We start from the raw sequence: 27,612 nt of genomic DNA, 5'->3' as shown, positions 1-27,612 counted from the left end.
CATTATTCTTACTCGTCTTTGATCTTACTCCCATTAAATGGCTGTTTGCTTGGCAGAGAAGCAGCAAATACCAATTTCCTATCTTTGGTCTGACCCAGATGGGATCCCTACTTGAGTGAAGCACACTTCAAAAAGACCAGCTAGGATGTCCCAAATTTGGGAAATGATGAGGGAAGGGGTGGCTAGTACTATGTAAATTATATATTGTTACCAAACAAAATGGCCTCAATAGGGAAAAGGAAGCTTTGTTTCATTTTACCAAATGTAAATTGAAAGGGCCATAAACATGTAATAAATCATGACTAAATAAAATTATGTGTGTGTTGTTAGATGTAAAATTCTTTGAAAAGATGCATTATACAGACAAATGGGAAGTGTTGAATAACAATAATAGGAAATGAATACTTAGGTCCCTAGGCTTCTTTACACCATAATTCATTTTCTTTTATTGTCTGCTACTCATTGAAATTGATAGTTTTATTTTTATCCCCAGATTAACAGTTCCAGAAGGAACAACATCATTCTCTGTGTTAGTGGAAAATTGTTCTGTGAACACTACTAATACTACTGCCTGTCCTGTCCTCATAGCAGCAGCATCTGGTCATATTCCTAATGTGTCATTGGATACAAATATCAACTGTACTTCTGACACATGTCAATTGGATTACCAATCACCTTTCATCAAAGAATGGAGTTACATCAGAATTGTGCCTTATCTGCTGGCCAATGATACAGAACTGAATGTCAGTCTTCAAGTTAATACTCAAAGTAAGCATAGACATTGCGTTTTAATTTTAACTATAACTTTCTTTCCAATGGTAGGAAATCACAAGTTTTTCGTATACTTTATAGTGTTATAAAGAAAAGGGTCCTATATTACAATCTATTATTCAAAGACATCATTGTGTAAATCAGTTAATCTTGGTTTAGTCCTGAAGTGCAATTCCTCTGTTAGACTTGTGTTATCGTTCCTTATTTTCCTATGTTGGTCAGCTTGTTGGTTATAGAACTTAAAAAGCAAATGAATTTGATGGAAGATCTGTATTTGTGCAAATTGTGCACGTCCAACATTCAGAGGTGCCTTGTTATTACACAGACTGGCATTCATTCTGTTGTTTAGTTAACACATTGAATGATAAGGATCTTCTTATAAGCATGAAATTAATCATCATTGAAAATACTGTGAAAGGTTTAAAAATAATGATATGATTCAGTTCAAAAGTACGGGAAAAAGACTTTCTAATGATACTTGAGCTTTGTGACATCTCAGACATATTATTTAATTAATGTATGTTTTCCAGATTGCTTAATGGAACAGTATATAGTTGTGGAACCAGTTGATCCAGTTGATGAAGATGATAACAAAACTCAGATTATACACTACAAACCTAAACCAGCCCCACCAGTTACTAACTCATCATGTGTTCAGCTTCAACAGATGGGAAGATTTGACATCATGAATGAAGATTTTCTCTCAATATTCATCTTCCCAGACCAATTCCTTTACCCATGGCCAAACATGAGGTTGTTCTGCCCAGATACACAAGTCCTTCTGACATACTTTGATTTGTTGACAGAGAGAGATGCTGGAGGAACATTAAAAGTTGTTTTCACTACATCACATCTTTATGTGGTAGGTATAATGTTATTGGACTTTTTGCAGCTCACCTGATTCATGGGCCTTGTGAGGATTTGGTATCTCTTTGAATTTATTTATCATCATCTTTAAACTTCTGTTTCTTGGAACAAAAAAAAATGTTTTTATCTTTATTACTTTTGTAAAATAAAATGATAAAACCAGGTTTAATAGGCATGGCATACAACTGTTCATTAAGAGCCCCCAGCACGACCAAATGTGAAACAATTCAAATTAGAAAACTAATAGCCAGATTTATGCTAAAAACAATAACTAATTAAAAACCAATTGTTCAGAGAACAATTGAAGGTCTTTCCACAGCAATTTTAAAATTTATTGAAAAGAAGCTAGTTCTGTTTACTCAAAGTTAAAATTGGCATCTTATCATCAGTTTCTTCATACTGATGCGATAAATAAGTGGTTTCTATATACTTCTGAGTGAAATAAGGGAGATAATTAGCTACTTCCGATGAAGTAAATGTCACTTCTGGTCTCATATAATAGTTTCTTTTACACTGATTCCAAAAATATAGTTTCTATATACTTTTGCTTGTAAACCAGGAGATAATTGGCCACTTCCGGTTTATCGAAAGTCATTTCTAGTCTTCAGTGATAAGTTAATGTATTAAAATTACAAAATATATGGATTCCGAGTACTTTTCCATGAAGAAAGTGCAAAAATGGCTACTTCCGGTATTCTCAAGGTCACTTCCGGTTGTCATTTTTCAAGGTCATATGTCATCCAACCTTTTGTAAAGGATCATATGGCTTTATAATGAACCAAATTGAAGTAATAATCAATTAACCTTATAATTGGACATTTCAGAGGCACTGACTCCTATAAGATGCCATTAGATTGTTTCAGACCAAATGTAACATATCTTCATTACAATAAAGCAAACATTTTGCACTTGTTGTCTCATATATATCTTTAAAAGTGTTTGAGAAATGCAGAAACAAGGAAAAGTCAAAATTGAGAACTTGACCTTGACCTTTGACCTCGACCTTATTTTCTAAGTTAGGACCTAGTGACCTCAGATAAAAAGATTCCAGGGTTATACAGTAAACGGTTTATGAGTTAAAAAATCATACAGACAAATTTATTTGGTAAAGGTAGATAACTCCTTTAAAATTTCATCGAATCGCTTCAATCCAAATTAGTCAAAAATTCCTGAGGATGTAACGAACAATTTAGAAAAAGAATTTTGTCGCTATCTTTTTTGTTACGAAGGAGATGCACACACTTGATAAACAGTGAAAAGGGAGATAACTCTTACAAAGAAAATTGTTCGGCTTAGAATGGGTGAAAATAAAAAGGCGCATAAACTGTATGATACTATATAAGAAATATCTTAGCGACATATTGTGAAACAAAAATTTTACACGATAACAAAATTTGGCGGAAGAAAAAAATAATAATCAGAACAAATACAACAGTAATAAACTATTTAGGCAAATAGTAAAATATGACAACCACTGGATTACATAGTACAAATGTGGAGGGATTAAACATGTTTGTGAGTGTTCAATCTTCTCCCGTACTTGTGAAAGTGCTGTTACAGCACAACATAAGAAAAAACTGTAAAAAATCAGTTTGGAAGGGCTTGACTCGTCAGATCAGTACTAGGCACAAAAACAACCTACAGAAAGACAGAGGACACAAAATACTGATCTGAGATTATTCTCACTTGCTGAAAGCTAGTTCAAAGCACCCACAAAGCATTCAAATACTTGACAATTTTAAGGGAAAAAAAGTCTAAAAAAGTATGTTTCCTAGATAATAGTATTTCCTTAACCTCTTTATATAGGGCACAGTTATTATGATATACCTATGATGAATATCCACTATAGACAGGGTTGACTGTATATCAAATGACATACATTTTTCATCAACATGATTATTGTAATCAAATTGGATATAGATATTGTTTATGTTCCACCTTAACAGCATCCTGTACAAGATGCCGAGATGTACCTGTGTGTTATGAAATCTTCCATTCCTTCACTGACAACCGTTACAGATTGTCCAGGAGGGGTGAGTTTGATTGTAAACACAACATCTGAGACAGCATCAACATCAAAAATTTACATACCATATCCTTCTGGTGGACGATGGTACTTGGGAATGAAAAGTGTTTGTTACAATAAAAACAAGTAAGTAATTTGGCAGTTTTCAATGTAGCTTCAATATTGCAAGATATATAGTCATTCAAATAATTTGAAATGTTCTTCCAGCGTATTAGACTAGGAATTACAGATTAAGTGGGATTAAAAAACTTATATTTATTTTCCATTTGAGGGTTTTGACAATAATAAGAAATGTATGATGGATTGTTAACATAAATGCAGTAGATTTTATTGATGAATACATTTCTTTAATTCTTACCCGATATATCCTTTTCCTGACCTGTTGATTATTTTTATTTAATCAACGTGTGGTTCTTTTGATCCCACCACTGAATCTCGATACAAGATATATTTATCCACTCTCGACAGTAAAATTTTAAATGTTAAACACACTTGGTGAGCCTCACGTTTTAAATTTGAAAATTTAACTGTCTTGAGTGGGTAAATATCGTATCACACTTGATGCAGTGGTAGTATCTATATGTATAAAATACTTTTAAAACTTTACTTATAATCATATTATAGAAAACAAGTTATGTTAAAATATTCCATTTTCAAACTTGTCCAAAGGTTCTTTTAACTTTACTCTCTTGTTGAACAAAAAGATAAGGTATTAACGTGTAGAACTAATTTATGTTTTGACTTGAGAGGCAATTAGAAATTTTCCACTTTCTTATTTTCAATGTGTTTTTTAGGACAGAAGAAAAATGTTTAAAACTACCTGTAGTATTAATACAAGTTTTTGTGACAAGATGTGTAGACAACAAGTGTGGTGGGAAGGGAAATTGTCAGGAGTTTTTTAGCGGGATGTTGTTGTTCAGCTCCTGTGAATGTTTATCAGGTATTATTGTATTCTGGCAAATGTAAATTTCTATTTGGGATAGAGGGTATATAGGTATAACATATCCATCCATCTGTGTGCATGTCTGTCCCCTATTCTATGTCTGCTTTAACTTTGTATTGACAGCTTGAATCTAAGTCAAGCATGCACACAGGGCATATCTTGAGGGTCACATCAGATGTATTGAAACAATATCCAGGCTTCATAATTAAATTGCCTTCTTATCTTCAACCTTTACAAGCTCATCTTAAGATTTGTATTTAGTTCCAATAGACCAGTTTCACATAAGCGACTTATCAACACTGATCTCGAAATCCTATGCGCGTTTTAGTTTAAATCCCGTGATAATTAACGATATCATACGTGACAGGGGGCTATCCGATTGACCCTCATATTTAGCAACACAATAATAAATGAACCGATAATACACATCTCTCTCTCTCTCGTGGTGTATGCTGGAGGCAGCTAAACAGATGATACCAGTACACAGTATTTTTGTCACGGCGAATGTAGCTATTTGAGAAGTTGTTGCTGACATCATAGATATAATAGCTACTATATCTTTGGCAATTGCTGACATTAAACAATTGTATATTAACAAATGTAACTGCATTATGATTGGGACGAATAAATTTATATATTGGTCCAAGATTATTTAATTTTAAGATATTAATAATCGTTTTTTTTATATATTCAAACTAAATAGTATGACCGTATATACAGAGAATAACATAAATTTTGAACAAAGATGGCAAACGAGACAACTATCCACCAGCGACCAAATGACAGATGAAACGCGGCAACCATAGGTCACCATACGGCCCTCAACAATTAGAAAATGCATACCGAATAGTAAGCTATAACAGGTACTGACATAAAACAATTCAAACAAGAAAATAAGTCTTCTTGTTGACGTAAATGGTTCATAACTGTTGTATTTATGAATAAAATGGTTTAAAAAAATATATACCTTGCAGTTGCTATCTTTTGCTTACTGCGCTACAGTGCTGTATGTAAGTATAATTTTTCGTGAAAAGAGAAAAATATTTTGTTAAAAAGAAAACAACATAAACATCAGAAATACATTAAATATCAGTTCCTTTCCAGTATCAATTCGTTCGGTGTGAGTTACCGTAAACAATTCTCAGTTTTTCTCAAATATTTTTTTTACATCTTCTTGTAACATGTAAAGGGTAACGGCCTACAATAAGGTTTAGTACCTTAGACTCAACTTTTAATTTTCTTTTAAACAAAAGCCGTCTACTGTTATAGTGACTTTTGCGTGAAATTTTATGGGTACAAGGACCAGTTAAGGATGTCGCTACTAAATAATCGAAATTTCCACTAATGGTATAGCATGGAAGTATAAACGAAAATTGATAGAATTTTTCATTATATCCTTTGCCAAAGATGTAGTGTACATGTATATTGTGATATAATAAAAATATAAAAAAACACAATGATAGGTCACCGAGTTTGTTTTCAATATACCACGGCTGTGAAAATAGGAAACATTTTGTATGGATCATACAAAGAAAAGGCATCATTATATGAATATTTGAAGGTAAACTGAATGATAGTATTTTAAAATAAAATGTGAGAAGATAGCTCTTATAAAATGCTTTCAGAATACAAAAAGAAATAAATGGGGTCATCATGCGTTTTATCCTGCTACAGCATACATGGCATAAAACATAAAATAGAACACTTTCCTGTTAATTCGTCTCCTACCGACGAAGTCGAAGGGGACTTTAGGTTTGCACTCCGTCTGTCTGTCTGTCTGTCTGTCTGTCTGTCTGTCCTTCTGTCAGTCCGGCAAATCAGCTTTCCACACTTTTTTTCTTCGTTCTTGAAGATATTGATTTGATATTTGGTATATAGTTTTATCATGACAAGTTATAGATCAAGTTCAAAATTTGTTCCGGTCTGATGATTTAATCTAGAGTTATGGACTATAACTCTGGACCATATCTAATAGTGTTAGAGTACTATGTTAAACCATATTTCTGTACAAAGGGAGATAACTAATTTTTTAAAAGACATTCTTTGTTCAATTATTTGAAGAATTTTTTGGCAGGTTTGTTAGTTATTTAGTATAAACTAATTTTCTGAATGCTATATATATAAAAAAAATTATGAAGAGAAATCCTTCAATTAGATAATAATGTATTTTTATTATGTATATATTTCAATACATTACATTGTGTAGATAAAAGTTGTTGACATTTTATAGATAAGTTACAAATCTATATTAGTTTGTGACAAATGAAAGAAAAAATATTTGGAACTATTAATTATATTTGATTATTATTGAAAATAGATATACACTGTATTACATCATATTTAATTTTAGAGAACTATTAATCATATCTAATGTTTTTTTCATACGATATTGATTGATAATTGGTATATAGTTTTATCATGACAAGTTACAGATCAAGATCAAATTTTTGTTTCTGTCTAATAATTTTGTGCAGAGTTATGGTCCTTGGACTTGAAAAATTCACTCATATAATCAGTTTTCCACACTGTTTTTAGTCATGCTTGAAGATATTGACATGATATTTACTTTTTGTTTACACCATGGCAAGTTATATAACAAGTTAGCATTTTGTTCCAGTATAATGAATTTTTACCCGGTAGGGGACTATGTATTGCCATGCAATACTCTCAGAATGCTTGTTGTAATAGACATGTACATTTGTTTCAAATAGTTCTGCTTCATTGATGTTTTTATACGGTCATGATAATGAAGTGAGATATAGTTAATGCAGTTTTAAAATACTTATCTGAAATACAGGTTTATCTTCAATTTCCAAACATCAGACTTTTAAACAATGCATTCAATACCATTTAAATTTCTAGGCTATGTTCATGATCGACATAGTCTAAGCAGTTGTTCAGTGCCAACGGCCAGAGTAATTTTCTACATATTTTCAACTTTTGCAAATTCTATATATTGCATATCTAAGCATACTTTGTGTCCAAAATTTTCAATATTTTATAAAAAAAAAAAAGGATAGATGTAATGACATTTCAAATTGATTTTTAAATTTACAAGATATCATTAAACGTAATTGAATATCCTGTATTTACCACGCTTAACCATAAAATGAGATCAAATTGCTGAATGACCCCCTCCTAAATTATTAAAAAAAAATGATATTGCATTAACCGTACTGGCCATGATATCTCAGAGTAAATTAGGTACCAAGGTTAACATTTTTAACATCTATATTAGGAGATGACCATTTGATTTTTGCGAGGTGGGTTAAAAAATGAATATCCTGGTCAAGTAAGAGCTGAAAATAAATAATTTTGCCCAAGGCAGGATGAAAAAGAATAATCTGCAACACAAAATGAAGGAAATAATTGTGTACAAAATATGAATAAATTTCCTTCCAGCTTCCATCAGAATATCAAATGGTCGTCCCCTTTTCGGTAACTGTATGTAGAAAAGGGTACGTTTTTATCAATTGTCACCAGGTGAGATTGTACAAGGTAAAATGAGGATTCCACATGGCTAAGGTGTTAATTGACTTCTTAATTTATGACCTTATACTATGGATATGAAGTGAGCCCCGCTGATTTATCTAATTTATTCTACCCGCTAAGTGAAAAGTAAAATCACAAAAATACTGAACGACCTCAGCGTGAATCCATGCACTTCTTCGTGGCAATTAAAGGTGCAAAGTCAGGCGGATATCAGATCGTCTATTATTGCAACCAACACCACAACAGTAGTCTGTTTTTAAATATTTTAATGTGCCATTGTTAATAAAGTTATCTCGTCAATATAATTTTTATATTTTGATTCAAATGATGCTCGTGTTGTATGCACATGTAAACGCAGACACTTAATCAGATGATTGTTTTTCCAAGTCTGCATGGTCTGCTTATGAACCGTAAGCCCCAGTTGATGAATTCTCGGGAATTATCGCGTGATTTCATAGTTTGGCTAATTAGGTTAGACATGCGCAGTTAAATGTGAAACTGGTGTATTGCAGCTTTTTCATTTATTAATTCAAGGGGATTACCTGTTTCTAGTAAACACATCTCATAGATTTTGTTTTTATTTTATCATTGATCAATAAGCATTTGATGTCCGATGTCTTAGAATTGAGATTTGTTGGCAACAAACCTTTTATCCAACCATACTTTTATAATTTCTTTGGTTTCCTTTTTTTTACAAATTACATAGTTATTCCCAATTTATCTGTTCTATTTATAGATTGGAGAGGTTATGGCTGTACTGATGGATCTATGGCAGAATCAGATGGGACAATTCTAAGTACAATGTTGTTATTAACTCTCAGTAATGCATTCTTTATCCCAGGAATATTTCTGTCGTTAAGACGTAGAATGTTTGTAGAGGCACTTGTTTATGTCTTTACTATGTTCTTTTCTACAGTGAGTACCATTTTTTATACGACCGAAAAAAAAATTTTGTGATTGTATATTGGTATGACGTTGGCGTCATCGTCGTCTTCGTCGTCGTCCAGCGTCGTCCGAAGACACATTGGTTTTCGCACTCTAACTTTAGTTTAAGTGAATGGATCTCTATGAAATTTTACCACAAGGTTCAATACCACAAAAGGACGGTTGGGATTGATTTTGGGGGTTATGGTACCAACAGTAAAGGAATTAGGGGCCAAAAATAAGCATTTTTGTAACTTCCAGACATAACTTGTGTGTTAGTGTATGGATCTCTCTGACATTGTACCACAAGGTTCCATATCACAAAAGGAATGCTGGGATTGATTTTGGGGGTAATTGCCTCAAAATTTAAGGAATTACGGGGCCAAAAAAAGGGGCAAAAAACAAGCATTTTTCTAGTTTCATGACAATAACTTGTGTGTAAGTGTATGGATCTTTCTGAAATTGTACTACAAGGTTCCATATCACAAAGGGAAAGCTGGAATTGAGTTTGGGGGTAATTGCCGAAACGTTTAGGAATTGGGGGCCAAAAAGGGGCCAAAAATAAGCATTTTTCTAGTTTCCAGACATTAACTTGTGTTCAAGTGTATGGATCTCTCTGAAATTGTACTGCAAGGTACCATACCACAAAGGGAAGGCTGGGATTGATGATGGGGGTAATTGCCTCAATATTTTAGGAATTAGGGGCCAAAAACAAGCATTTTTCTAGTTTCAGGACAATAACTTGTGTGTAAGTGTATGGATCTTTCTGAAATTGTACTACAAGGTTTTATATCACAAAGGGAAAGCTGGGTTTGAGTTTGGGGGTAATTGCCCTAAACGTTTAGGAATTTGAGGCCGAAAAGGGGCCAAAAATAAGCATTTTTCTAGTTTCCAGACAATAACTTGTGTTCAAGTGTATGGATCTCTCTGAAATTGTGCTGCAAGATACCATACCACAAAGGGAAGGCTGGGATTGAGTTTGGGGGTGATGAATCATAAGGGGGTTCAAAACATTGGGGGGGGGGGGGGGGATTTTTTTTATTTTTTCCTTTTTTTTTTCTTTTAAAATTTTCCATTTTAAGTTGGTTTTTTCTGATTTATATTTAAAAGCAAATAATAATGATATGGTAGGAGAACAAACAGGATGTGTAAATTATTATATAATAAGTATTATGCAATAGCAAGAAATTTTCAATTGCACAGTATTGCACAATAGCAAGAAATCTTCAATTGCACACTATTGCGCAATAGCAAGAAATTTTCAATTGCACAGTATTGCGCAATAGCAAGAAATATCCAATAGCACAATATTGCGCAATAACAAGAAATTGTCAATTGTACAGTATTGCGCAATAGCAAGAAATATTTAATTGCACAGTCTTGTGCAAAAGAAGATACTTCGTATAAATTGCTTATTTCTTGACCAATTTCAATGGGGTTTTATTCTTGAATTCTTGGGGTTCTTTAATATGCTGAATCTAACCGTGTATTTAGTTTTTGGATTTTGGGCCCTGTTTTTAAATTGGTCCACATTGAGGTCCAAAGGGTCCAAAATTAAACTTTGTTTGATTTCATCAAAAATTGAATTATTGGGGTTCGTTGATATGCCGAATCTAACCATGTATTTAGATTCTTAATTTTTGGTTCCGTTTTCAAATTGGTCTACATTAAGGTCCAAAGGGTCCAAAATTAAACTTAGTTTGATTTTAACAAAAATTGAATTCTTAGGGTTCTTTGATATGCTGAATCTAAACATGTATTTAGATTTTTAATTATGGGCCCAGTTTTCAAGTTGGTCCAAATCGGGGTCCAAAATTAAACTTTGTTTGATTTCAACAAAAATTGAATATATGGGGTTCTTTGATATGCTGAATCTAACCATGTATTTAGATTTTTGATTTTTGGGCCACGTTATCAAATTTGTCCACATTGAGGTCAAAAGGGTCCAAAATTAAACTTTGTTTGATTTCATCAAAAATTGAATTCTTGGGGTTCTTTGATATGCTGAATCTAACCATGTATTTAGATTTTGGATATTGGACCATAATAGGTGAATGTCCAATTTAAATTTTTAAGTTCTTAGACCACATTCATTCTGTGTCAGAAACCTATGCTGTGTCAAATATTTAATCACAATCCAAATGCAAAGCTGTATCAAGCTTGAATGTTGTGTCCATACTTGCCCCAACTGTTCAGGGTTCGACCTCTGCGGTCGTATCAAGCTGCGCCCTGCGGAGCATTTTATTATTGTTTGTATATGATAAGATCTATTATTTTGCCATTGAAGTTGTAAAAAAAATATATATATAAACAAAAACTTGTTATTTAATTCTAAACTCAGGACATATCTTATCAGTCTTAATTAGTATTCAAAAATCTGAATATGAATACAGTCAGAATGCAAATTTTTCTGCATGTAAGGTCATGAAGAAATTGTTGAATGTAGAAAAAAAAATGTAGAACCCTTGATAGAATAAAACGCTGATGAAAGCAGTTTACCAAAACATATGTAAATAAAAAGATAATAAAAAGTGGATTGTTATTATTCAACATAGACTACACACTTCCTTTTTCGAAAATAATTTTTGAATTGATTCTATTAATCTTCCTAATTTGAAGAGTATGTATCTATTCAATTATTAGTTATGTTTAGGAAAAAATATAAATAAATCTTACAATATAGCTCTCAGAAAAGCTCAGTGATGATCTGTAGCAAGAAAATGAATAAGGATATTTTCACTAAGTACAACCACTGCAAAAATGAAGCTCAATTCAAATTTTAAAAAGGAAATAAATTCAATTGGGATAAAAAAAAAAACAATCTTGTTAATATGGAAAGTTATTGGAAGTTTTATTATTAGTGTTTTCACAGCAATAGCTCAATTGTAAAAATGTATTGTGTAAAAGTGTTTTGTAAAGAAATCTTAAAATATGAAAACCACAAAAATAAGGATGTATATAGAAGTAAATCTAAAATTCCTTATATTAATAGTACGCAAACACTTTGTAGTAATTTCAACCATGGAAAAGCTAAGACACCTATATTAAACTCATTGTAAGCATCAAGAATAGTTTATGGTTGTGTATTTTGTAGTTTTACCATGCCTGTGATGTCAACAATGTGAAGTATACATGGTGTATGATGGATTATGGAGTGCTCAGTTTCTGTGATTTTTATGGATCTATCATGTCCTTCTGGGTGACCTTGCTGGCAATGTCACAATTAAATGATACAGTTCGATCAGTTTTCCACATGCTTGGTGCTCTATGTCTAGCCCTAGGTGTGGAATATAACAAACATGGACTGTGGGTGTTTGTAGCTCCAGCTCTTACTGGTGTCGTCATTATGTCAATTTCTTGGGTAAGTTCAAGGTCAACTTATGACTGATTTTTTAACACACAAATAGTTACAATTTCATTGTCTAGTTTTGTTGTTAATTCCATCTCAAATTGCCTCACTTCTGAAATGATATCAGTTTAATTTATAAAAAAAGATATTTCTTTATCTAAGAATCAAAGAGTAAGTTAACATGTTAGAACCACCACTATATATCTATTCTTTATATCTAAGAAAAAAGGATTTGTGGTTGGATTACCATTGAAATAACAATGACATTGCTTTATTACTGTTCACTAAAAATTAATGTGAAGAATTCATATAATGGTGAGTAACTTATTGTTAAAGTACTTTATTAATGCCCAATAGTAACAGGGAAGCTGTTGATTGATGGGCTTTTGACTTTTTACATATAAAATCAGTGGATTTATTATCATACATTTGGAATTTAAATTGATGGTTTTGAAAATAACAAATTTCATAGCAAATTAGTATCCCCCACATATGTACAGTTTTATGTGTCCTAAGATTTTTGGAAAACTTCTATTCTAACAATAAACTACCTTTGAATTTCTCCAAGTCATAGATATTTATGATGTCAGGCATATCATAAAACTGTGTCCAGTGATTTTCAAACACAATATTTCACTCTCAGCATGTAAGTTTTGTTGAGTATTTTAACTTGTCTGAGACCAATTTGCAAATGTGAGAAATAGATATACTATTTATATTTATATCAGGTCATTAGAAGTACACATGCTTTTTAATTTCATGAAAATTTTCAACCCTTGAATCTTGATATGGGCTAGAGGCACTACGGTCCTCCAATTTCATGTAACCATGGGTAGAACACTGAGCAGTCGATATTAAGTTCTACTTAGTTGCCTTAAGCTGAACCAAGGATTTATATAACTGAAATATACGTCCTTGTACTGAGCACATCACAATGACTCATCGAAATTGAATCCAATCTGATAAATGATTGAGATATTAATTCCAGGTACATTGTGAGGTAATTACCTAGAAATTAACACCATGCAAGTGTAATCAATAATATTGAACCTTAGGGCACACAAGTGACACAACATATGTCAGAATTAAGGTTTTAAAGGCAGGAGGGCTAGACAAAGGGTGCAGTCCCTTCTAAATTGGGCTAACAAGACCACTGGGTCACTATTACACACTGATTTTCCCGCCATCTCTTACAAGTATTTAAATTGATGTTCTATGAAACCGAAATGTTTGGTGTATGTCAATGAGACAGCAACCCAATGAACCCTAAAAAAACAAAAAAACATCTAGAGATAAACATATGGCTTTCAACGGTAGACAGATGTCTAGCTCTTAATTACTGCAAGTCCAGAAAAGTTGTGAATAAATTTAACAGAGGCTGTCAAAGATCAGTCAGCAATACCAGATTCCCTAAAAAAAAAAAAAAAATTTGTACTTCTGTGCACTAGAATGTACTCAGATTACACCTACATTTGCTACATATTTTTCTGTCTTCTTATTTACTTACAGGTAGTAAGTAATATTTGTATTCCTATTTGTAAAAGGTGATGGAACATATTTTACAAATTGAATTATTCTTTAGTTGAGATTTATATATACATATATATTTCCAGTCATCTTTATTTATATTACAGATAGTGCAATGTCGTAAACGTAAAAACTGTTATCCATCAAAATGGAGATATTTGAAATTCATTCTACCTGGTGTCTTACTAGCAGGGACGGGACTTATCATATTTGCTTTCTTGGAGACAGACCAGAATTACAAATACACACACAGTGCCTGGCATGTGGTCATAGCACTGAGTATCGTCTTTCTGTTGCCATCACGTAAAACATCCAAAGGTAGTGATATCCAATCAGATGATGCTATTTTATCAGGTAGTGGCCATGTTCAGGTGGTGGACACAGGCAATGGCAATATCCATTTGATTAGTGGCCCTACTTACTGTAATAGTTAATGACTAACATTTCATAGCTTATTTTATTTCTTTATTTATCAGAGCTAATTCAAACACACTGAATATTTGGACAGTCATATTTTATATTGGTTCTGGTTTACATTCATTGGTATGTTTTAATGAATATGTAATAAAAGTCAGAAGTTTGAACTGTCAGAAAACAAAATCATTTTTTTGTATTTTCTATGAATGTACATTTCTTGTATTAAATACATTAAATCATTTGATTTTTAGGTGAAAGAGTTATTGTTTAAAGCAAGATGATATTGATTTTATTTCATGCATAGCATGTCATTTTATATTATCTGTTTTGTTTTGGAAAAATCTGTGTTCTTTAAATTCAACTTGCCACCATTTTATCTTTAGGTCAACTTTATATTGTAAACTTTACTAGAAATATTTTTGAAGCTTGATACATTCATGTTATGTTGTGGTTTAATTTTTGGCATTTTGACAGTGTGATTTTTTGAGTTAGCTCTTCTAAATATCTGTATTACTTTTCTTTATTTGCTCTTTATATTAATATCACAATATGACAGTGTTTATTTTATTTATTTTTTATTCATCTAACTTACATCACATTTTTTATTCATTTAGCTTTTTTTTTAACTAAAGTGAGTTCTGTGATTTTTTTAGTTAGCTTTCACATATTAGTTATTCTATGAATATACATACCATTCACCTGGACCTAATTTAAGAATGTACAAATCTCTGACCCTGACCTAATTCTATCAAGCAAAATCTGATAGTTGTTGTCATTACCTCAAAATTTTCTCCTCTTTGTGTGTCATTTTTTAGGAAGAAAATATTTTTTGTTTTTCAGAGCATTTTTCAGGTTTTATTTTACAGAAGATAATCATTAGTATTTATTAGTTGAGGACCCTTAGGAAGATTAGTTGTTAGTAATGAGGTTATCCTCTGTAAATAAAGATTATTGATTGATTGATTGATTGATTGATTATTTTATTGATTGATTGATATATTCTGCTTTATCAACATAGCATGTCCGGTCATAAACAGATTTTTATGAAAGATATTGACAACTGTGAATTCAACAGTTCTCTCATAGTAACATAATTTTATTTGTATTGCATTGTCATTTTGTTTTATAAAGGTAAAAAAAAAATTCATTGTAAGTGAGTTTAGAATTTTTAATCTTCACAGCTACGGTTAATTACTCATAACTAAAAGAGAACATCCCTACAACTAAAATAATGAATTAAGGCCCCTGGATGACAAAAGCCTTCATCCTTTTAATCATCAATTTGTTGTCTGAAATTTTGTTATGTTTTCAAAAAGGTTGTTTTTGGTATAAAGTCAATTAATGAGGAATTACAGATCAATTTTGATTTAAGGGCAGATTAGAAATGAACTCTATATGCATGCACACTGCTTTGATATTCTGAATGTTATATATTTATATATATATTTATATTGCATGGTTTGATATCTGTTTTGCATGCTTTTCAGGAAGGAAATGTAAGCAGTTTTACAATTAAATGTGTTTCCTGTACATTGAAATTTGTTGTATGAAATGAAAAGGTTTGATTTCAGTTAAGACATCAATAACGTAATAGATAGTGTGATTCTTAAGAAGATTTGGATGTAAGTACAAAATTAATTCCATACCCGAAATCAACTAAGGAAACAGAATTTGTTGAAAATTGAAACATATGAATTTAATTTGTTATATCATATTTGAATATTTACTCCCAGCTATGAATATAAGCAGGAAATATAATCATTATACCTTCATGAGATGAGATAATTTGGCCCTCGCCCCTCAGTAATGGTGTTTGAAACTTTAGTTTACATGTTCAAGTAGGTCATTGATATTTGATATGTAGATGCATTAGCATTGGCACATTTCATTTTCTTGGATATTAGGTCAGTTTAAGATGAACCACTTATTTTAAGTTGATGATATTTGGTATGCAGTTGTTATAGCATTTGAAAGTCTCATTTTAATGGATATGTTAAGGCCACACTCCCTCATCATGGTTCATTGACTTTGATACCATAGTTTACATGTTTAAGTTTGTGTTTAGGTTTGTTTTGAAAGGAATGAGTTATGATATGTCCATGATGCTTGGTGTGCAGTTTTATATGCATTGGCATTTCTCATTTGAATGGAGGTTATTTGGCCCTGCACCTTCAATTATGGTTTATTGACTTTGAATGTGTTGCATAGTTTGCATGTTTAAATATTGTCATTGTAATTACAACATTTGCATTATACCAACAATGTCATAAAGGTGAGACATATCTCTGTGTCAACAATTTATTATTTTTCTATCAATAATCGCAACACTTTTAGACTACCTGGCCTGAACTATCAACGGCTCAATGTAACATGGTTTAAACTCAGGGTTCCTCGTTGCAGGAATGAAATGTGTGTTCAAATTTGTAACAGCATTTGAAAATTTTAAGGCTTGGTGCCCTTTTATTTGAATAACGAGGGAAAATTTCATTATATTAGGTGAAATATTATCACAAATATAAATCATGATAGTCTGATAGTGAGTTTGTATATTTGATGAGTGATATTCAGTTATAAACAGAGTGGTAGTATTTATTAGAAAGCAAATTAAGTTGTATGTATTCTGTCTAATAAAACACTGGAATATTTATATTTACATTTTCCAAAACAATTGTATTATAAATTTTTATGAAATCTAAAGTTTATTTCACCTATGATCTTGGAGGTGGCATGTTGTTATTATGAGTTGACAGTAAAGTAGGAAGATATGTATTTCAGTGTAATGAGTGCATGTTAAAAAATAAACACAATAAGATAACAAATTAAAGAAGAATTTTTACTGCTTAATGGAAAGGAAGCAGTTTTCTTATAAACCCTTCAAAATAAGAGTTGATATTTATGACCTATATCCTTTCTGATAGGAAAAATATGGGTTAAAATGTCAATCTGTGAGACCAGAAATTAAGTGATTTTTTTGTCCTTTAATATCCAAAATAGAGAATAAGAAGATCCCAATATGATATTCCAACAAGTCACTTACAGTAAATGGTATCAATATTACCATATGGTTAAGTCTATATATATCTTTAAATAATTGTCAAAATGAAAAACAGCAATAAAATCCCTTTTCTTTTGATATATTGCTACTCCTTTAAGTATATGATGGCATTGTAATCTTATTCTGGTTGTCTTTCATTTTAATGTAGATATAAACAAGTTGCCACCTTCCAAGTTTCTTAGTGTAGATTTACTAGAGGTTCATAATTTTGATGTAGTGAATATGTAGTGTATACTTTTATAATGACCATTCTTGAGTTATTAAATATTTAATCAGATTCTATGTTCATTTATAATTATCCTATCAACTTAGTGAAAATGATTTTTTCTGTCATAATAATATTATGGGTCTGTTCAAGACAAAAATGTTGATTCAGCTGTGTTTCTTCTAATGTATATTTTGACACACACATATACAGGTAGCATAAATTATGGGATGTAGTATTAACAAATACATGACAATGGTATACTGTTTTTATACGACCGCAAAAAAATTTTGTGGTCGTATATTGGTATGACATTGGCGTCGTCGTCGTCCGGCGTCGTCGTCCGAATACATATTGGTTTTCGCACTCTAACTTTAGTTTAAGTGAATGGATCTTTTTGAAATTTGACCATAAGGTTAAATACCACAAAAGGAAGGCTGGGATTGATTTTGGGGGTTATGGTACCAACAGTTAAGGAATTAGGGGCCAAAAAGGGGCCAAAAATGAGCATTTTCTAGTTTCCAGACAATAACTGTGGAACGGTGTATGGATCTCTCTGAAATTATACTACAAGTTTCCATACCACAAAGGGATGGTTAGGATTTGCTTTGGGGGGTTATGGCTCAAACCGTTTAGGAATTAGGGGCAAAAAAGGGGGAAAAACAAGGTTGTCCTGGTTAATGGACAAATACTTTAGTACAAAACATAATTTAAAGCAGTGTAAGGGAGATAAATCAAATACATCATTGAAATTATCTCCCTTACACTGCTTTTAAATTATGTATAAAGTAATGGTTAATGAACAATAAAGATAATCTAAAACAGTGTAAGGGAGGTAATCCAAATACTACGTTTTGGTTACTTCCCTTACACTGCTTTTAAATTATGTTTAAAGAAATGCATATTTATAAAGGAAGACCAGTAAAAATATCTGCAAATGTTTTCATCTTTTTTTTTTACAAAAAAATCCATATGAAAGATTTGACACTATATTTTTATTAATTCTATTATAAAATAGATTAAGTTAGCACTGTGGTAAATTTAAATGGGTAATTATGGTTGCCAACTCCATTGGAAATTTGAATTGAGATTATGACCATATCTTGAGGGAAAGAATTTTTTTGGGGGAAAAAGGGGGGGGGGGATAAAAAGAAATTGTGGGGGGCCAATTTTTTCTCATTTCAGATTTCAGAAATTAAAAAGAATTATTCTTCAAATATTATTTTTTTTTCAAATTTCAAATATTGAAAAATTTCAAGAAGTAATCTTTAATTGCACAGTATGGCGCATTAGATTTGTAAAATCTTTGATCACATTTATTTATTTGTTATGCCGAATCTAACAGTGTATTTAGATTTTTAATTTTGGGTCCAGTTTTCAAATTGGTCTACATTAAGGTCCAAAGGGTCCAAAATTAAACTTTTTTTGATTTTAGCAAAAATTGAATATATGAGGTTCTTTGATATGCTGAATCTAAACATGTATTTAGATTTTTGATTTTTGGCCCAGTTTTCAAGTTGGTCCAAATTGGGGTCCAAAATTAAACTTTGTTTGATTACAACAAAAATTGAATATATGGGGTTCTTTGATATGCTGAATCTAACCATGTATTTAGATTTTTTATTTGTGGACCCCGTTATCTAATTGGTTCATATTGAGGTCAAAAGGGTCCAAAATTAAACTTTGTTTGATTTCATCTAAAATTGAATTATTGGGGTTCTTTGATATTCCAAATCTAACCGTGTATTTAGGTTTTTAATTTTGGGTCCTGTTTTTTAAATTGGTCTACATTGAGGTCCAAAGGGTCCAAAATTAAACTTAGTTTGATTTTAACAAAAATTGAATTCTTGGGGTTCTTTGATTTGCTGAATCTAAACATGTGTTTAGATTTTTGATTATGGGCCCAGTTTTCAAGTTGGTCCAAGATAGGGTCCAGTATTTAAACTTTGTTTGATTTCAACAAAAATTGAATATATGGGGTTCTTTGATATGCTGAATCTAAACATGTATTTAGATTTGTGATTATGGGCCCAGTTTTCAAGTTGGTCCAAATAGGGGTCCAAAATTAAACTTTGTTTGATTTCAAAAAAAATTGAATATATGAGGTTCTTTGATATGCTGAATCTAACCATGTATTTAGATTTTTTATTTGTAGGCCCCGCTATCAAATTGGTTCATATTGAGGTCAAAAGGGTCCATAATTAAACTTTGTTTGATTTCATCGAAAATTGAATTATTGGGGTTCTTTGATATGCCAAATCTAACCGTGTTTTTAGATTTTTAATTTGGGTCCCGTTTTTTAAATTGGTCTTCATTGAGGTCCAAAGGGTCCAAAATTAAACTTAGTTTGATTTTAACAAAAATTGAATTCTTGGGGTTCTTTGATATGCTGAATCTAAACATGTGTTTAGATTTTTGATTATGGGCCCAGTTTTCAAGTTGGTCCAAGTTGGGGTCCAAAATTAAACTTTTTTTGATTTCAACAAAAATTGAATATATGGGGTTCTTTGATATGCTGAATCTAACCATGAATTTAGAATTTTTATTTGTGGGCCCCGCTATCAAATTGGTTCATATTGAGGTCAAAAGGGTCCAAAATTAAACTTTGTTTGATTTCATCAAAAATTGAATTATTGGGGTTCTTTGATATTCCAAATCTAACTGTGTATTTAGATTTTTAATTTTAAGTCCCGTTTTTTAAATTGGTCTACATTAAGGTCCAAAGGGTCCAAAATTAAACTTAGTTTGATTTTAGCAAAAATTGAATTCTTGGGGTTCTTTGATATGCTGAATCTAAACATGTGTTTAGATTTTTGATTATGGGCCCAGTTTTCAAGTTTGTCCAAGTTGGGGTCCAAAATTAAACTTTGTTTGATTTTAACAAAAATTGAATATATGGGGTTCTTTGATATGCTGAATCTAACCATGTATTTTGATTTTGGACATTGGACCATAATAGGTAAATTAAAAAAATTCAAGTTCTTAGACCACATTCTTTCTGTGTCAGAAACCTATGCTGTGTCAAATATTTAATAACAATCAAAATTCAGAGCTGTATCAAGCTTGAATGTTGTGTCCATACTTGCCCCAACTGTTCAGGGTTCGACCTCTGCGGTCGTATCAAGCTGCGCCCCAGCGAAGCATTTTATTCCTCCATGGACATTTAGGTTTTCTTTCAATAAATTTTATTCAACTTCATAATTGATTTGGTCTTCCAACGGTTTTAACTGAGCCCCAATTAATTATTTTTTGAAATGCATGTCTGATGTACTGAATTGTATATGGTACTTTGTATCATTAATGACTTTTCATTCTTTTCCATATGAAATCATAACACTTTTTTTATTAAGACTTTCTGTCAAGAAGGAAGCTGTAACGGGAAGTATTAGACAGCATTTTGGACTGTGTTCATAATCTTTATTTAAGATAGCCCAGATATCTTTTTATAAATTGTACTAATTTTGAGGTATGTAATTTAGCATGACTTTCTCACATGGTCTTGGTCCCGTAAAGAGTTAATGGACAGGCAACTTTATCACTTTATATTAGATCTGTAAAGAGTTAATTAATAACCAATAATAACCAATTGTATTGGCAACTTTAGCAATTTGTGTTGGCTATGTAAAATGTTTATGGACAAGCATATTTAGCATATTGTGTTGGCCCTGTAAAGAGTTAATGGATAGGCAACTTTGGCAAATTGTGTTTGCCTTGTAAAGAGTTATTGGATAGGCAACTTTAAGTAGATAAACGATTGACATGTTATCTTATGGTGTGCAGGAGCAAATGCAGCTCAGATTTATACTTTTGTCTCTGATTTTGGTTTGTTTGACAGAATGGTAAAGATACAAAGAGCAGTTACCCTTTTCGAGGAACTAACTAACTAAAATAAAAGATGGACAGAGTGATATTATAAGTTTCCTTTTGTCTGGTTTCTGAAAAAATATGCAATTGTTTTCATTTTACCCCTACCACTTTCCTTGTAGCAATATGTGGAGGTATTATAATTTAGCATATTCATCAATATTTTGTCTGTCTAAAGGATCATAATTTCTGAACTGATCTTTGGCAAATTTTTCTCCATAGCTAGTTTTGCATTGCATTCTGTATTTATGCTTTCATAGCAGGTAAGGTATCTATCCATGAAATAATAAAAACAGCAAATTCTTCTGCTTCTGCTTGAACATTGTAACATTATGTATAGTGTTGGACTGCAAGTGGTCATTCTGAAATTTATCAATATGAAGAAAGATAAGTTATGCAGTAGTTGACCATGAGAAGAAATTTGAAGAAACTTTTATGTTTAGCATAATGTTTTAACTAGCAAGATCCATGCCTGTCCATAAAACTGTAAATTCAGAAATTATTGAATGCGTTTATAATTGCTATTTTTGAAGAATGGACAAAAATGTGAGATTATATATTGTGACTTCAGGAAAATCTGCATACAGATATATGTATTAGATATCAGAATGTGAGTTATTATTGTCTAGTCGCATTATTCCATTAATAAAAAATTTCACAATATTTTCTGAATTTACAGTAGTTATTCTGCCTCTTGAAGGAACTGTAGAACTTTAAAATCTTCTCAAACGCAAATTTAAAAAAAAATTTCATTCTAATTTTATTAAATAAGATATCAATGGTGTTGGTGGTGTTATTGGATGTCTACATTTGGTTTACTAGTATACATTCTATGGAAGAGGAATGTAACCAAATATTAGTAATGAAAAATTGTAAATTTTAAAAATTCATTGTTTATGAAATATGATATTGAGAAAATGAAGAATAACATTGTGGCATTTCTCTAAAATTATATGATGTTATGATTTTGTATTGTGAAAAAAGATTAAAAAAAAAATAGGTTTATTCATCTTAAATTGTCCCAAGCTAGGTATTTTTAATATACATATATATTTGGATGTCATATCACAATTTGCAATATATCTAACTAGATTATCAATTTTTCATAAATTTTGTATAACTATCAAATAATGACTGAATATGTGAAAATTTATTTGCAAAAGCATACAGGACATTATATATTAAACATTTATCCACTGAACAAGTTCTGTGTTAATCAATCAGTTTGATAAGAAAATTTACATAACTAGGACTAGGATTTAAACTTTTGGAGTTAGTTTTATGTTGATAGCCATTTTTAAGAAAAACTTTTTGTTTACTAGATGGACAAGACTACAGCCTAGTACAAAACCAACCGGTGGAAGCCGTGGGAATGATGTCAGCTGATGGGATAGATGATTCTGACGAGGAGTGTATATTACAACCTAGCAGATCTCGCCAAGATTGGAATGTTATTTTATGACTAGAGAAAATAGGGCAATCCAGCTAATGGAATAAAGAGTAGGAATCTTTGATTGAGTTTTCAGGTGATTTAGCACCAAAGTAGACTCAAGCACTGACTGGAAGAGAAAAGAACCTTAATAGCTCTGAAATATGTAGACACTTATTCTAGAGTAGCCATGAGATAACGGGAGAAAATGTAGTAATCCTAGATCATTGACATATGTTAAATACTATAGTATATTGTATGAGATTACTTTTCTATCCTTTCTTGATCTTCCCATTGTATCTTGCTACCTCATTTAAAAAAAGTCCAGAATTTATTTTAGTTTAGACTAGATTACTTTGTTTTAGTTATATGCACAGTAAAAAGTACAAGGGACGTAAGATATTGAAATTTGCAGCTCTGCCCAATTTTTATTATTTTTAAATTTAATTAAATCTTAATATCAAAGCCATGATGTCATTGCAAAATGTTTTATACAGCACACTATATTTATCATCTAAAAGCATGAACAAAAATGACAAAAACTGTATATTACATAATATGACTCATGGATACTATGCCCACAAAAAGATTTCTGACATATGAAATGTAAAGGAAAGTGCACGAATTAGAAAGTCATCTATATATTTAAACAGTTCCTGATTACTTTGAAATTTTAGTTTTACAGAAATAGGCAAAAAACATATTATGTTGGGCATTTTCTTAAATGATCACCTTGTTTTGCCTCTAAAACATTTTCTTTCCTGAACAATGATGTTTTAGTCTGGTGTTCTTTCTTCTGATTTGATTTTTTTTTAAAGCAAAACAATTTTTTTTCCACATTTATTGAATGTTTATGTATAGATTTTAATATATATTTTTACAAGCTAGTCTAAATGCAAAATATGTTTAATCAAAAAGATCATGTTTTATAATTAAGATTTTTTAATGTGTATGATCACTGCCAAGAAGGCGGTAAACTGAGAAATAAGTTCTTTTTTACAAATGACAGTTTTTCTATTATCTCAAGAAAATGATGACTAATTCATACAATTTTTAATTATAAGGCAGCCTCAAATACATTACCACAAGGGGTTGAAATAAAATTGAAAATGGAAAGACTGTCCTTCTGGCAAACAGGGGCATTTGTGTTGTCCCTAATGAATCTATTTTATTCATAACTTGCTCCAAATCTTTCTGACCAACAATTGTCAACTGCTGTAATATAAATCTTTCAATCTCAATTTTTTAGCAAATTTTCTCCAACCATAATATATAATAAGTTTTAAAATATTTTGGTTGATTGAGGGACTGTACTCATTATCAGTTCACTGTCATTACAATATATTTTGTGAACTTTTGTGCATCTCAGTGTGAACCATATCTAGCCATAGAGAACTACATTGTTAATATAGTAGCATATAATTAGCCTATCCTGACTAGTTATGAATATGCTGCTAATTCAGGGATATTTTTTATCTAAGAAATATGAATAATGCATTATTTATTCGTTGTTTTTTTTAAATATTAACATGAGCATTATAGTAATTTGTGAAAATCTGTATATATTTATATGCTTGTTATATGATTTTGATCTCATTGTTATGATTATGAAGATCTGACTAACTGTACTATTTACTAAAAGATCTGATAATACATCTGGTAATTTAAGGAAGTTATTTATTTTTAACTTATTTAATTATATCAATTTTAAGCTAAATTCTGATCAGAGAAGACTGTGGAATAGTTGTGAAAGTATTTAACTTTGGTTTCAGTTTGTTTCACAATAGATTCAGCCAGACCAATAAATGCTGTGTATTTTGTTGTGAAACAGCAAAATTCATAAAATTATGCCGCCTTAAAATGGTCAGGTTGCAAAAAGTCATTTTCTTTTATAAAGAATTGAGGTTGGCTATGCATATTTAAAAAAAAACTGTCTGCTTCCAAAGCATGATAGGAATTTATAACCAAATCAGTGACATTTCAGTTTTTCTGTCTTATTTGATAAACTTGTTAAACATCATGGCTAAAATGTTTTGGCAACGTTGATTTTAGTTTACAGCCCAAACCAAAGTAATCAGTTTCAGAATTTAGAAAAAAAGAAATCACCAGGTGCATAATTGTGAAAGAAAATCTCAGATGTGGGAATATGTTGTTGATACAGCAACCCAAAAACATAAAAAACCAATGGACATTTTAGTAACATTTCTGAAATCTGGATTAGAAAGAAATTGTAGGCGGTGATAAGCCAGTGTCCACACATTAAAAAAACTAAACCCAAAACTAGTGAAAAAAATCCTGTTACTGAAGACCAGACAGGTCCCTTTTGTTGTTATATAGTATTGCACAATGTAAACTTTACTTTTATATTTGGTGTAATTGCCTATGCAAACATTGTAAACTTTCATTTGCTTAGTTAGGGTTGACAATGCTGTTGAATATATTAAAATAGGAAACCTCTTTCTCAGAACTGACCATCGAGCATTATTCATGTAAGCTAGATTTCAACTATGTGCAACCTTACCAAAATAAGTATCAAGTGACTCAAATAATTTCACTTTTATAGTCACCATTCAAAAAATTCGTAAGGGTTCCACGGAACCCAGTGTCTCGCCTACTTCTGCTGTTAATCACGGGCTCAACAAAAATGAGGAAAAAAATTAATAAAAATATTCCTCTCTATACTATCTTTTGATTGTAAGTAGCTTCTGTCCAAGTTTGGTAAAAATCCAGGATAGTTTATGAATCTAATAAATGTTTTAAAATAAAAACTTAAACTGCAGACTGTTATGTAATGTTAACTGGAAGAAAAACTAAGTCCATTTATAAGTAAAATACGGAAAAATTGAACAAAATTTTAACAAAATTTACTTCTGGATACTATCTTATGATCACAAACAAGCTTCTTTCCAAGTTTGGTACAAATCCAGGATAGTTTAAGAAAGTTATTAAAATTTCAAAAACTTTAACCACAGAGTGAATGTAATGTTTCCTGGCAGAAAAACTAAGTCCATTTACAAGTAAAATACGGAAAAAATAGAATTTTTTTTTTACAAAATTTACTTCTGGATACTATCTTATGATCACAAACAAGCTTCTTTCCAAGTTTGGTACAAATCCAGGATAGTTTAAGAAAGTTATTAAAATTTCAAAAACTTTAACCACAGAGTGAATGTAATGTTTCCTGGCAGAAAAACTAAGTCCATTTATAAGTAAAATACGGAAAAAATGGAATTTTTTTTTTACAAAATTTACTTTTGAATATTATCTTATGATCATAAACAAGCTTCTGTCCAAGTTTGGTAGAAATCCAGGGTAGTTTAAGAAAGTTATTAAAATTTCAAAAACTTTAACCACAGAGTGAATATTTGTGGACGCCGCCGACGACAACGACGACGACGCCGACGGAATGTAGGATCGCTATGTCTCGCTTTTTCGACAAAAGTCGAAGGCTCGACAAAAATGTGAGCTATTGTACCACTTGTCATTAATTGTGTGTTCACTTTTCACATTTTCACCTCTGAAACTTGTGAGCCAATTTGGATCAAACTTGACTGTTATAATAAAGTTTCAATCAAATTCAACAAAAAATTTGTTATAAATTATGTAAAGGGGCAACTACCACTGAACCAGGCTAAATATGCTTTACTGGATTGAAGAGTGGCCATTCTTGATATTTGTCAGGATATATTACATTTTTTTACAAACATTGATTATTTTCTTTTACTTTTAAAAAGTAAATTATATTAACAAGTGTTGATTACATTGAAAAACGTATTAGAACTTTGAATATCAAACCTATTGGATGTGAAGTTTGTCAATGATTACATTATTATTATTAAGTGTTAACTGGTGTACTATATATATTTTTTTTTATTCTACATTGTTATATAGAATGAAATAAAACTAGTCAATCTCATGTTGGGTTTTTTTTTCCACAGAGTAGAATAAATTTAGGTAACCTTGTGTTTTATTGAGTCCTGATTATGGTGCAACAGGACCAACACAGAGAGGGAGGAGAGTTTACTGGCATTTGAAAGATTTATTTATAGTTCTATGGGAAAAGTTGTAGCAATTTACATGAATATATGCCGTTTTAACTGAGAAGTTTTAACTCAGAATTATTTTTTTTAAATTTATCACTCTTAAAGGTAAATATTGTATCTCATTTGGTTGTTCTTTGCCTGAAGGTGTGTTCCCATTTTTTACAAAAATCTTCTCTTATATAAAATAAGGAGATGTGGGATGATTGTCAATAAGACATAAGACAATTATCCAACAGAGACCGAAAGATGAAGATGGTAGCAATTATAGGGTCACCCTACTGCCTTCAACAATGAGCAAAACCCATACTGCATAGTATGGCTTCAGTGGCTGAGTGGTCCAAGTAGTTTATCTATTGTATAACTAGCCTGTCAACACTGAGGTGCTTTCATCTCTAATCTTAATTGACTTGGATTGTCAGTTTTCCAGCCAAAGGTTTTGGTTCTCTCCGGCTTCCTCAACCAATAAGTTTGACCGCCAAGATATGGTTGATAGTGCTTTAAGTGGCCTTAATCACTAATAATCAATCAGTCATACTGCATAGCAGCTATAAAAGGCTGTAAGGCCCTGACATGACAAAAACACAAATGTGATATACAAACAACAATCACTGATTAATAGGCTACATACAAAATGTGGCAAGCTAAACATGTTTGCAGGTGCCCAATCTTCTCCCTGACCTGGGACAGAAGTTTTAAAGCA

General features: G+C 31.3%; 1 protein-coding gene and 1 long non-coding RNA gene across 3 annotated transcripts in view; both read left to right on the top strand.

The window, feature by feature from the left end:
• The window catches only part of LOC127734609 (post-GPI attachment to proteins factor 6-like), a 32,680-nt gene extending 5,895 nt beyond the window's left edge, over positions 1–26,785 (top strand). The window contains exons 5-12 of one of the 2 annotated variants that reach the window (XM_052244588.1): positions 494–768; positions 1,302–1,633; positions 3,585–3,790; positions 4,459–4,604; positions 8,836–9,014; positions 12,118–12,384; positions 14,007–14,217; positions 22,763–26,785. In XM_052244588.1, coding sequence (XP_052100548.1) covers positions 494–768; positions 1,302–1,633; positions 3,585–3,790; positions 4,459–4,604; positions 8,836–9,014; positions 12,118–12,384; positions 14,007–14,217; positions 22,763–22,902 — 1,756 coding nt within the window. In that variant the 3' untranslated portion in view covers positions 22,903–26,785. Of the gene's footprint in view, positions 1–493; positions 769–1,301; positions 1,634–3,584; positions 3,791–4,458; positions 4,605–8,835; positions 9,015–12,117; positions 12,385–14,006; positions 14,254–22,762 lie in introns of both variants that reach the window. The other variant, XM_052244580.1, reaches the window with a different exon arrangement.
• LOC127734745 (uncharacterized) lies at positions 17,839–22,103 on the top strand. The gene is made up of 2 exons (XR_007997740.1): positions 17,839–19,327; positions 20,250–22,103. It is a non-coding gene; the product is annotated as an uncharacterized LOC127734745 (long non-coding RNA).
• Positions 26,786–27,612: the final 827 nt, after the last annotated feature.

Source organism: Mytilus californianus, unplaced genomic scaffold (genome assembly GCF_021869535.1).
Source record: "Mytilus californianus isolate M0D057914Y unplaced genomic scaffold, xbMytCali1.0.p SCAF_1, whole genome shotgun sequence".
NCBI classification, from domain to species: Eukaryota; Metazoa; Mollusca; class Bivalvia; order Mytilida; family Mytilidae; genus Mytilus; species Mytilus californianus.
Note: the sequence above shows the minus strand (reverse complement) of the source record. Positions and strands in the feature narration are given on the sequence as shown.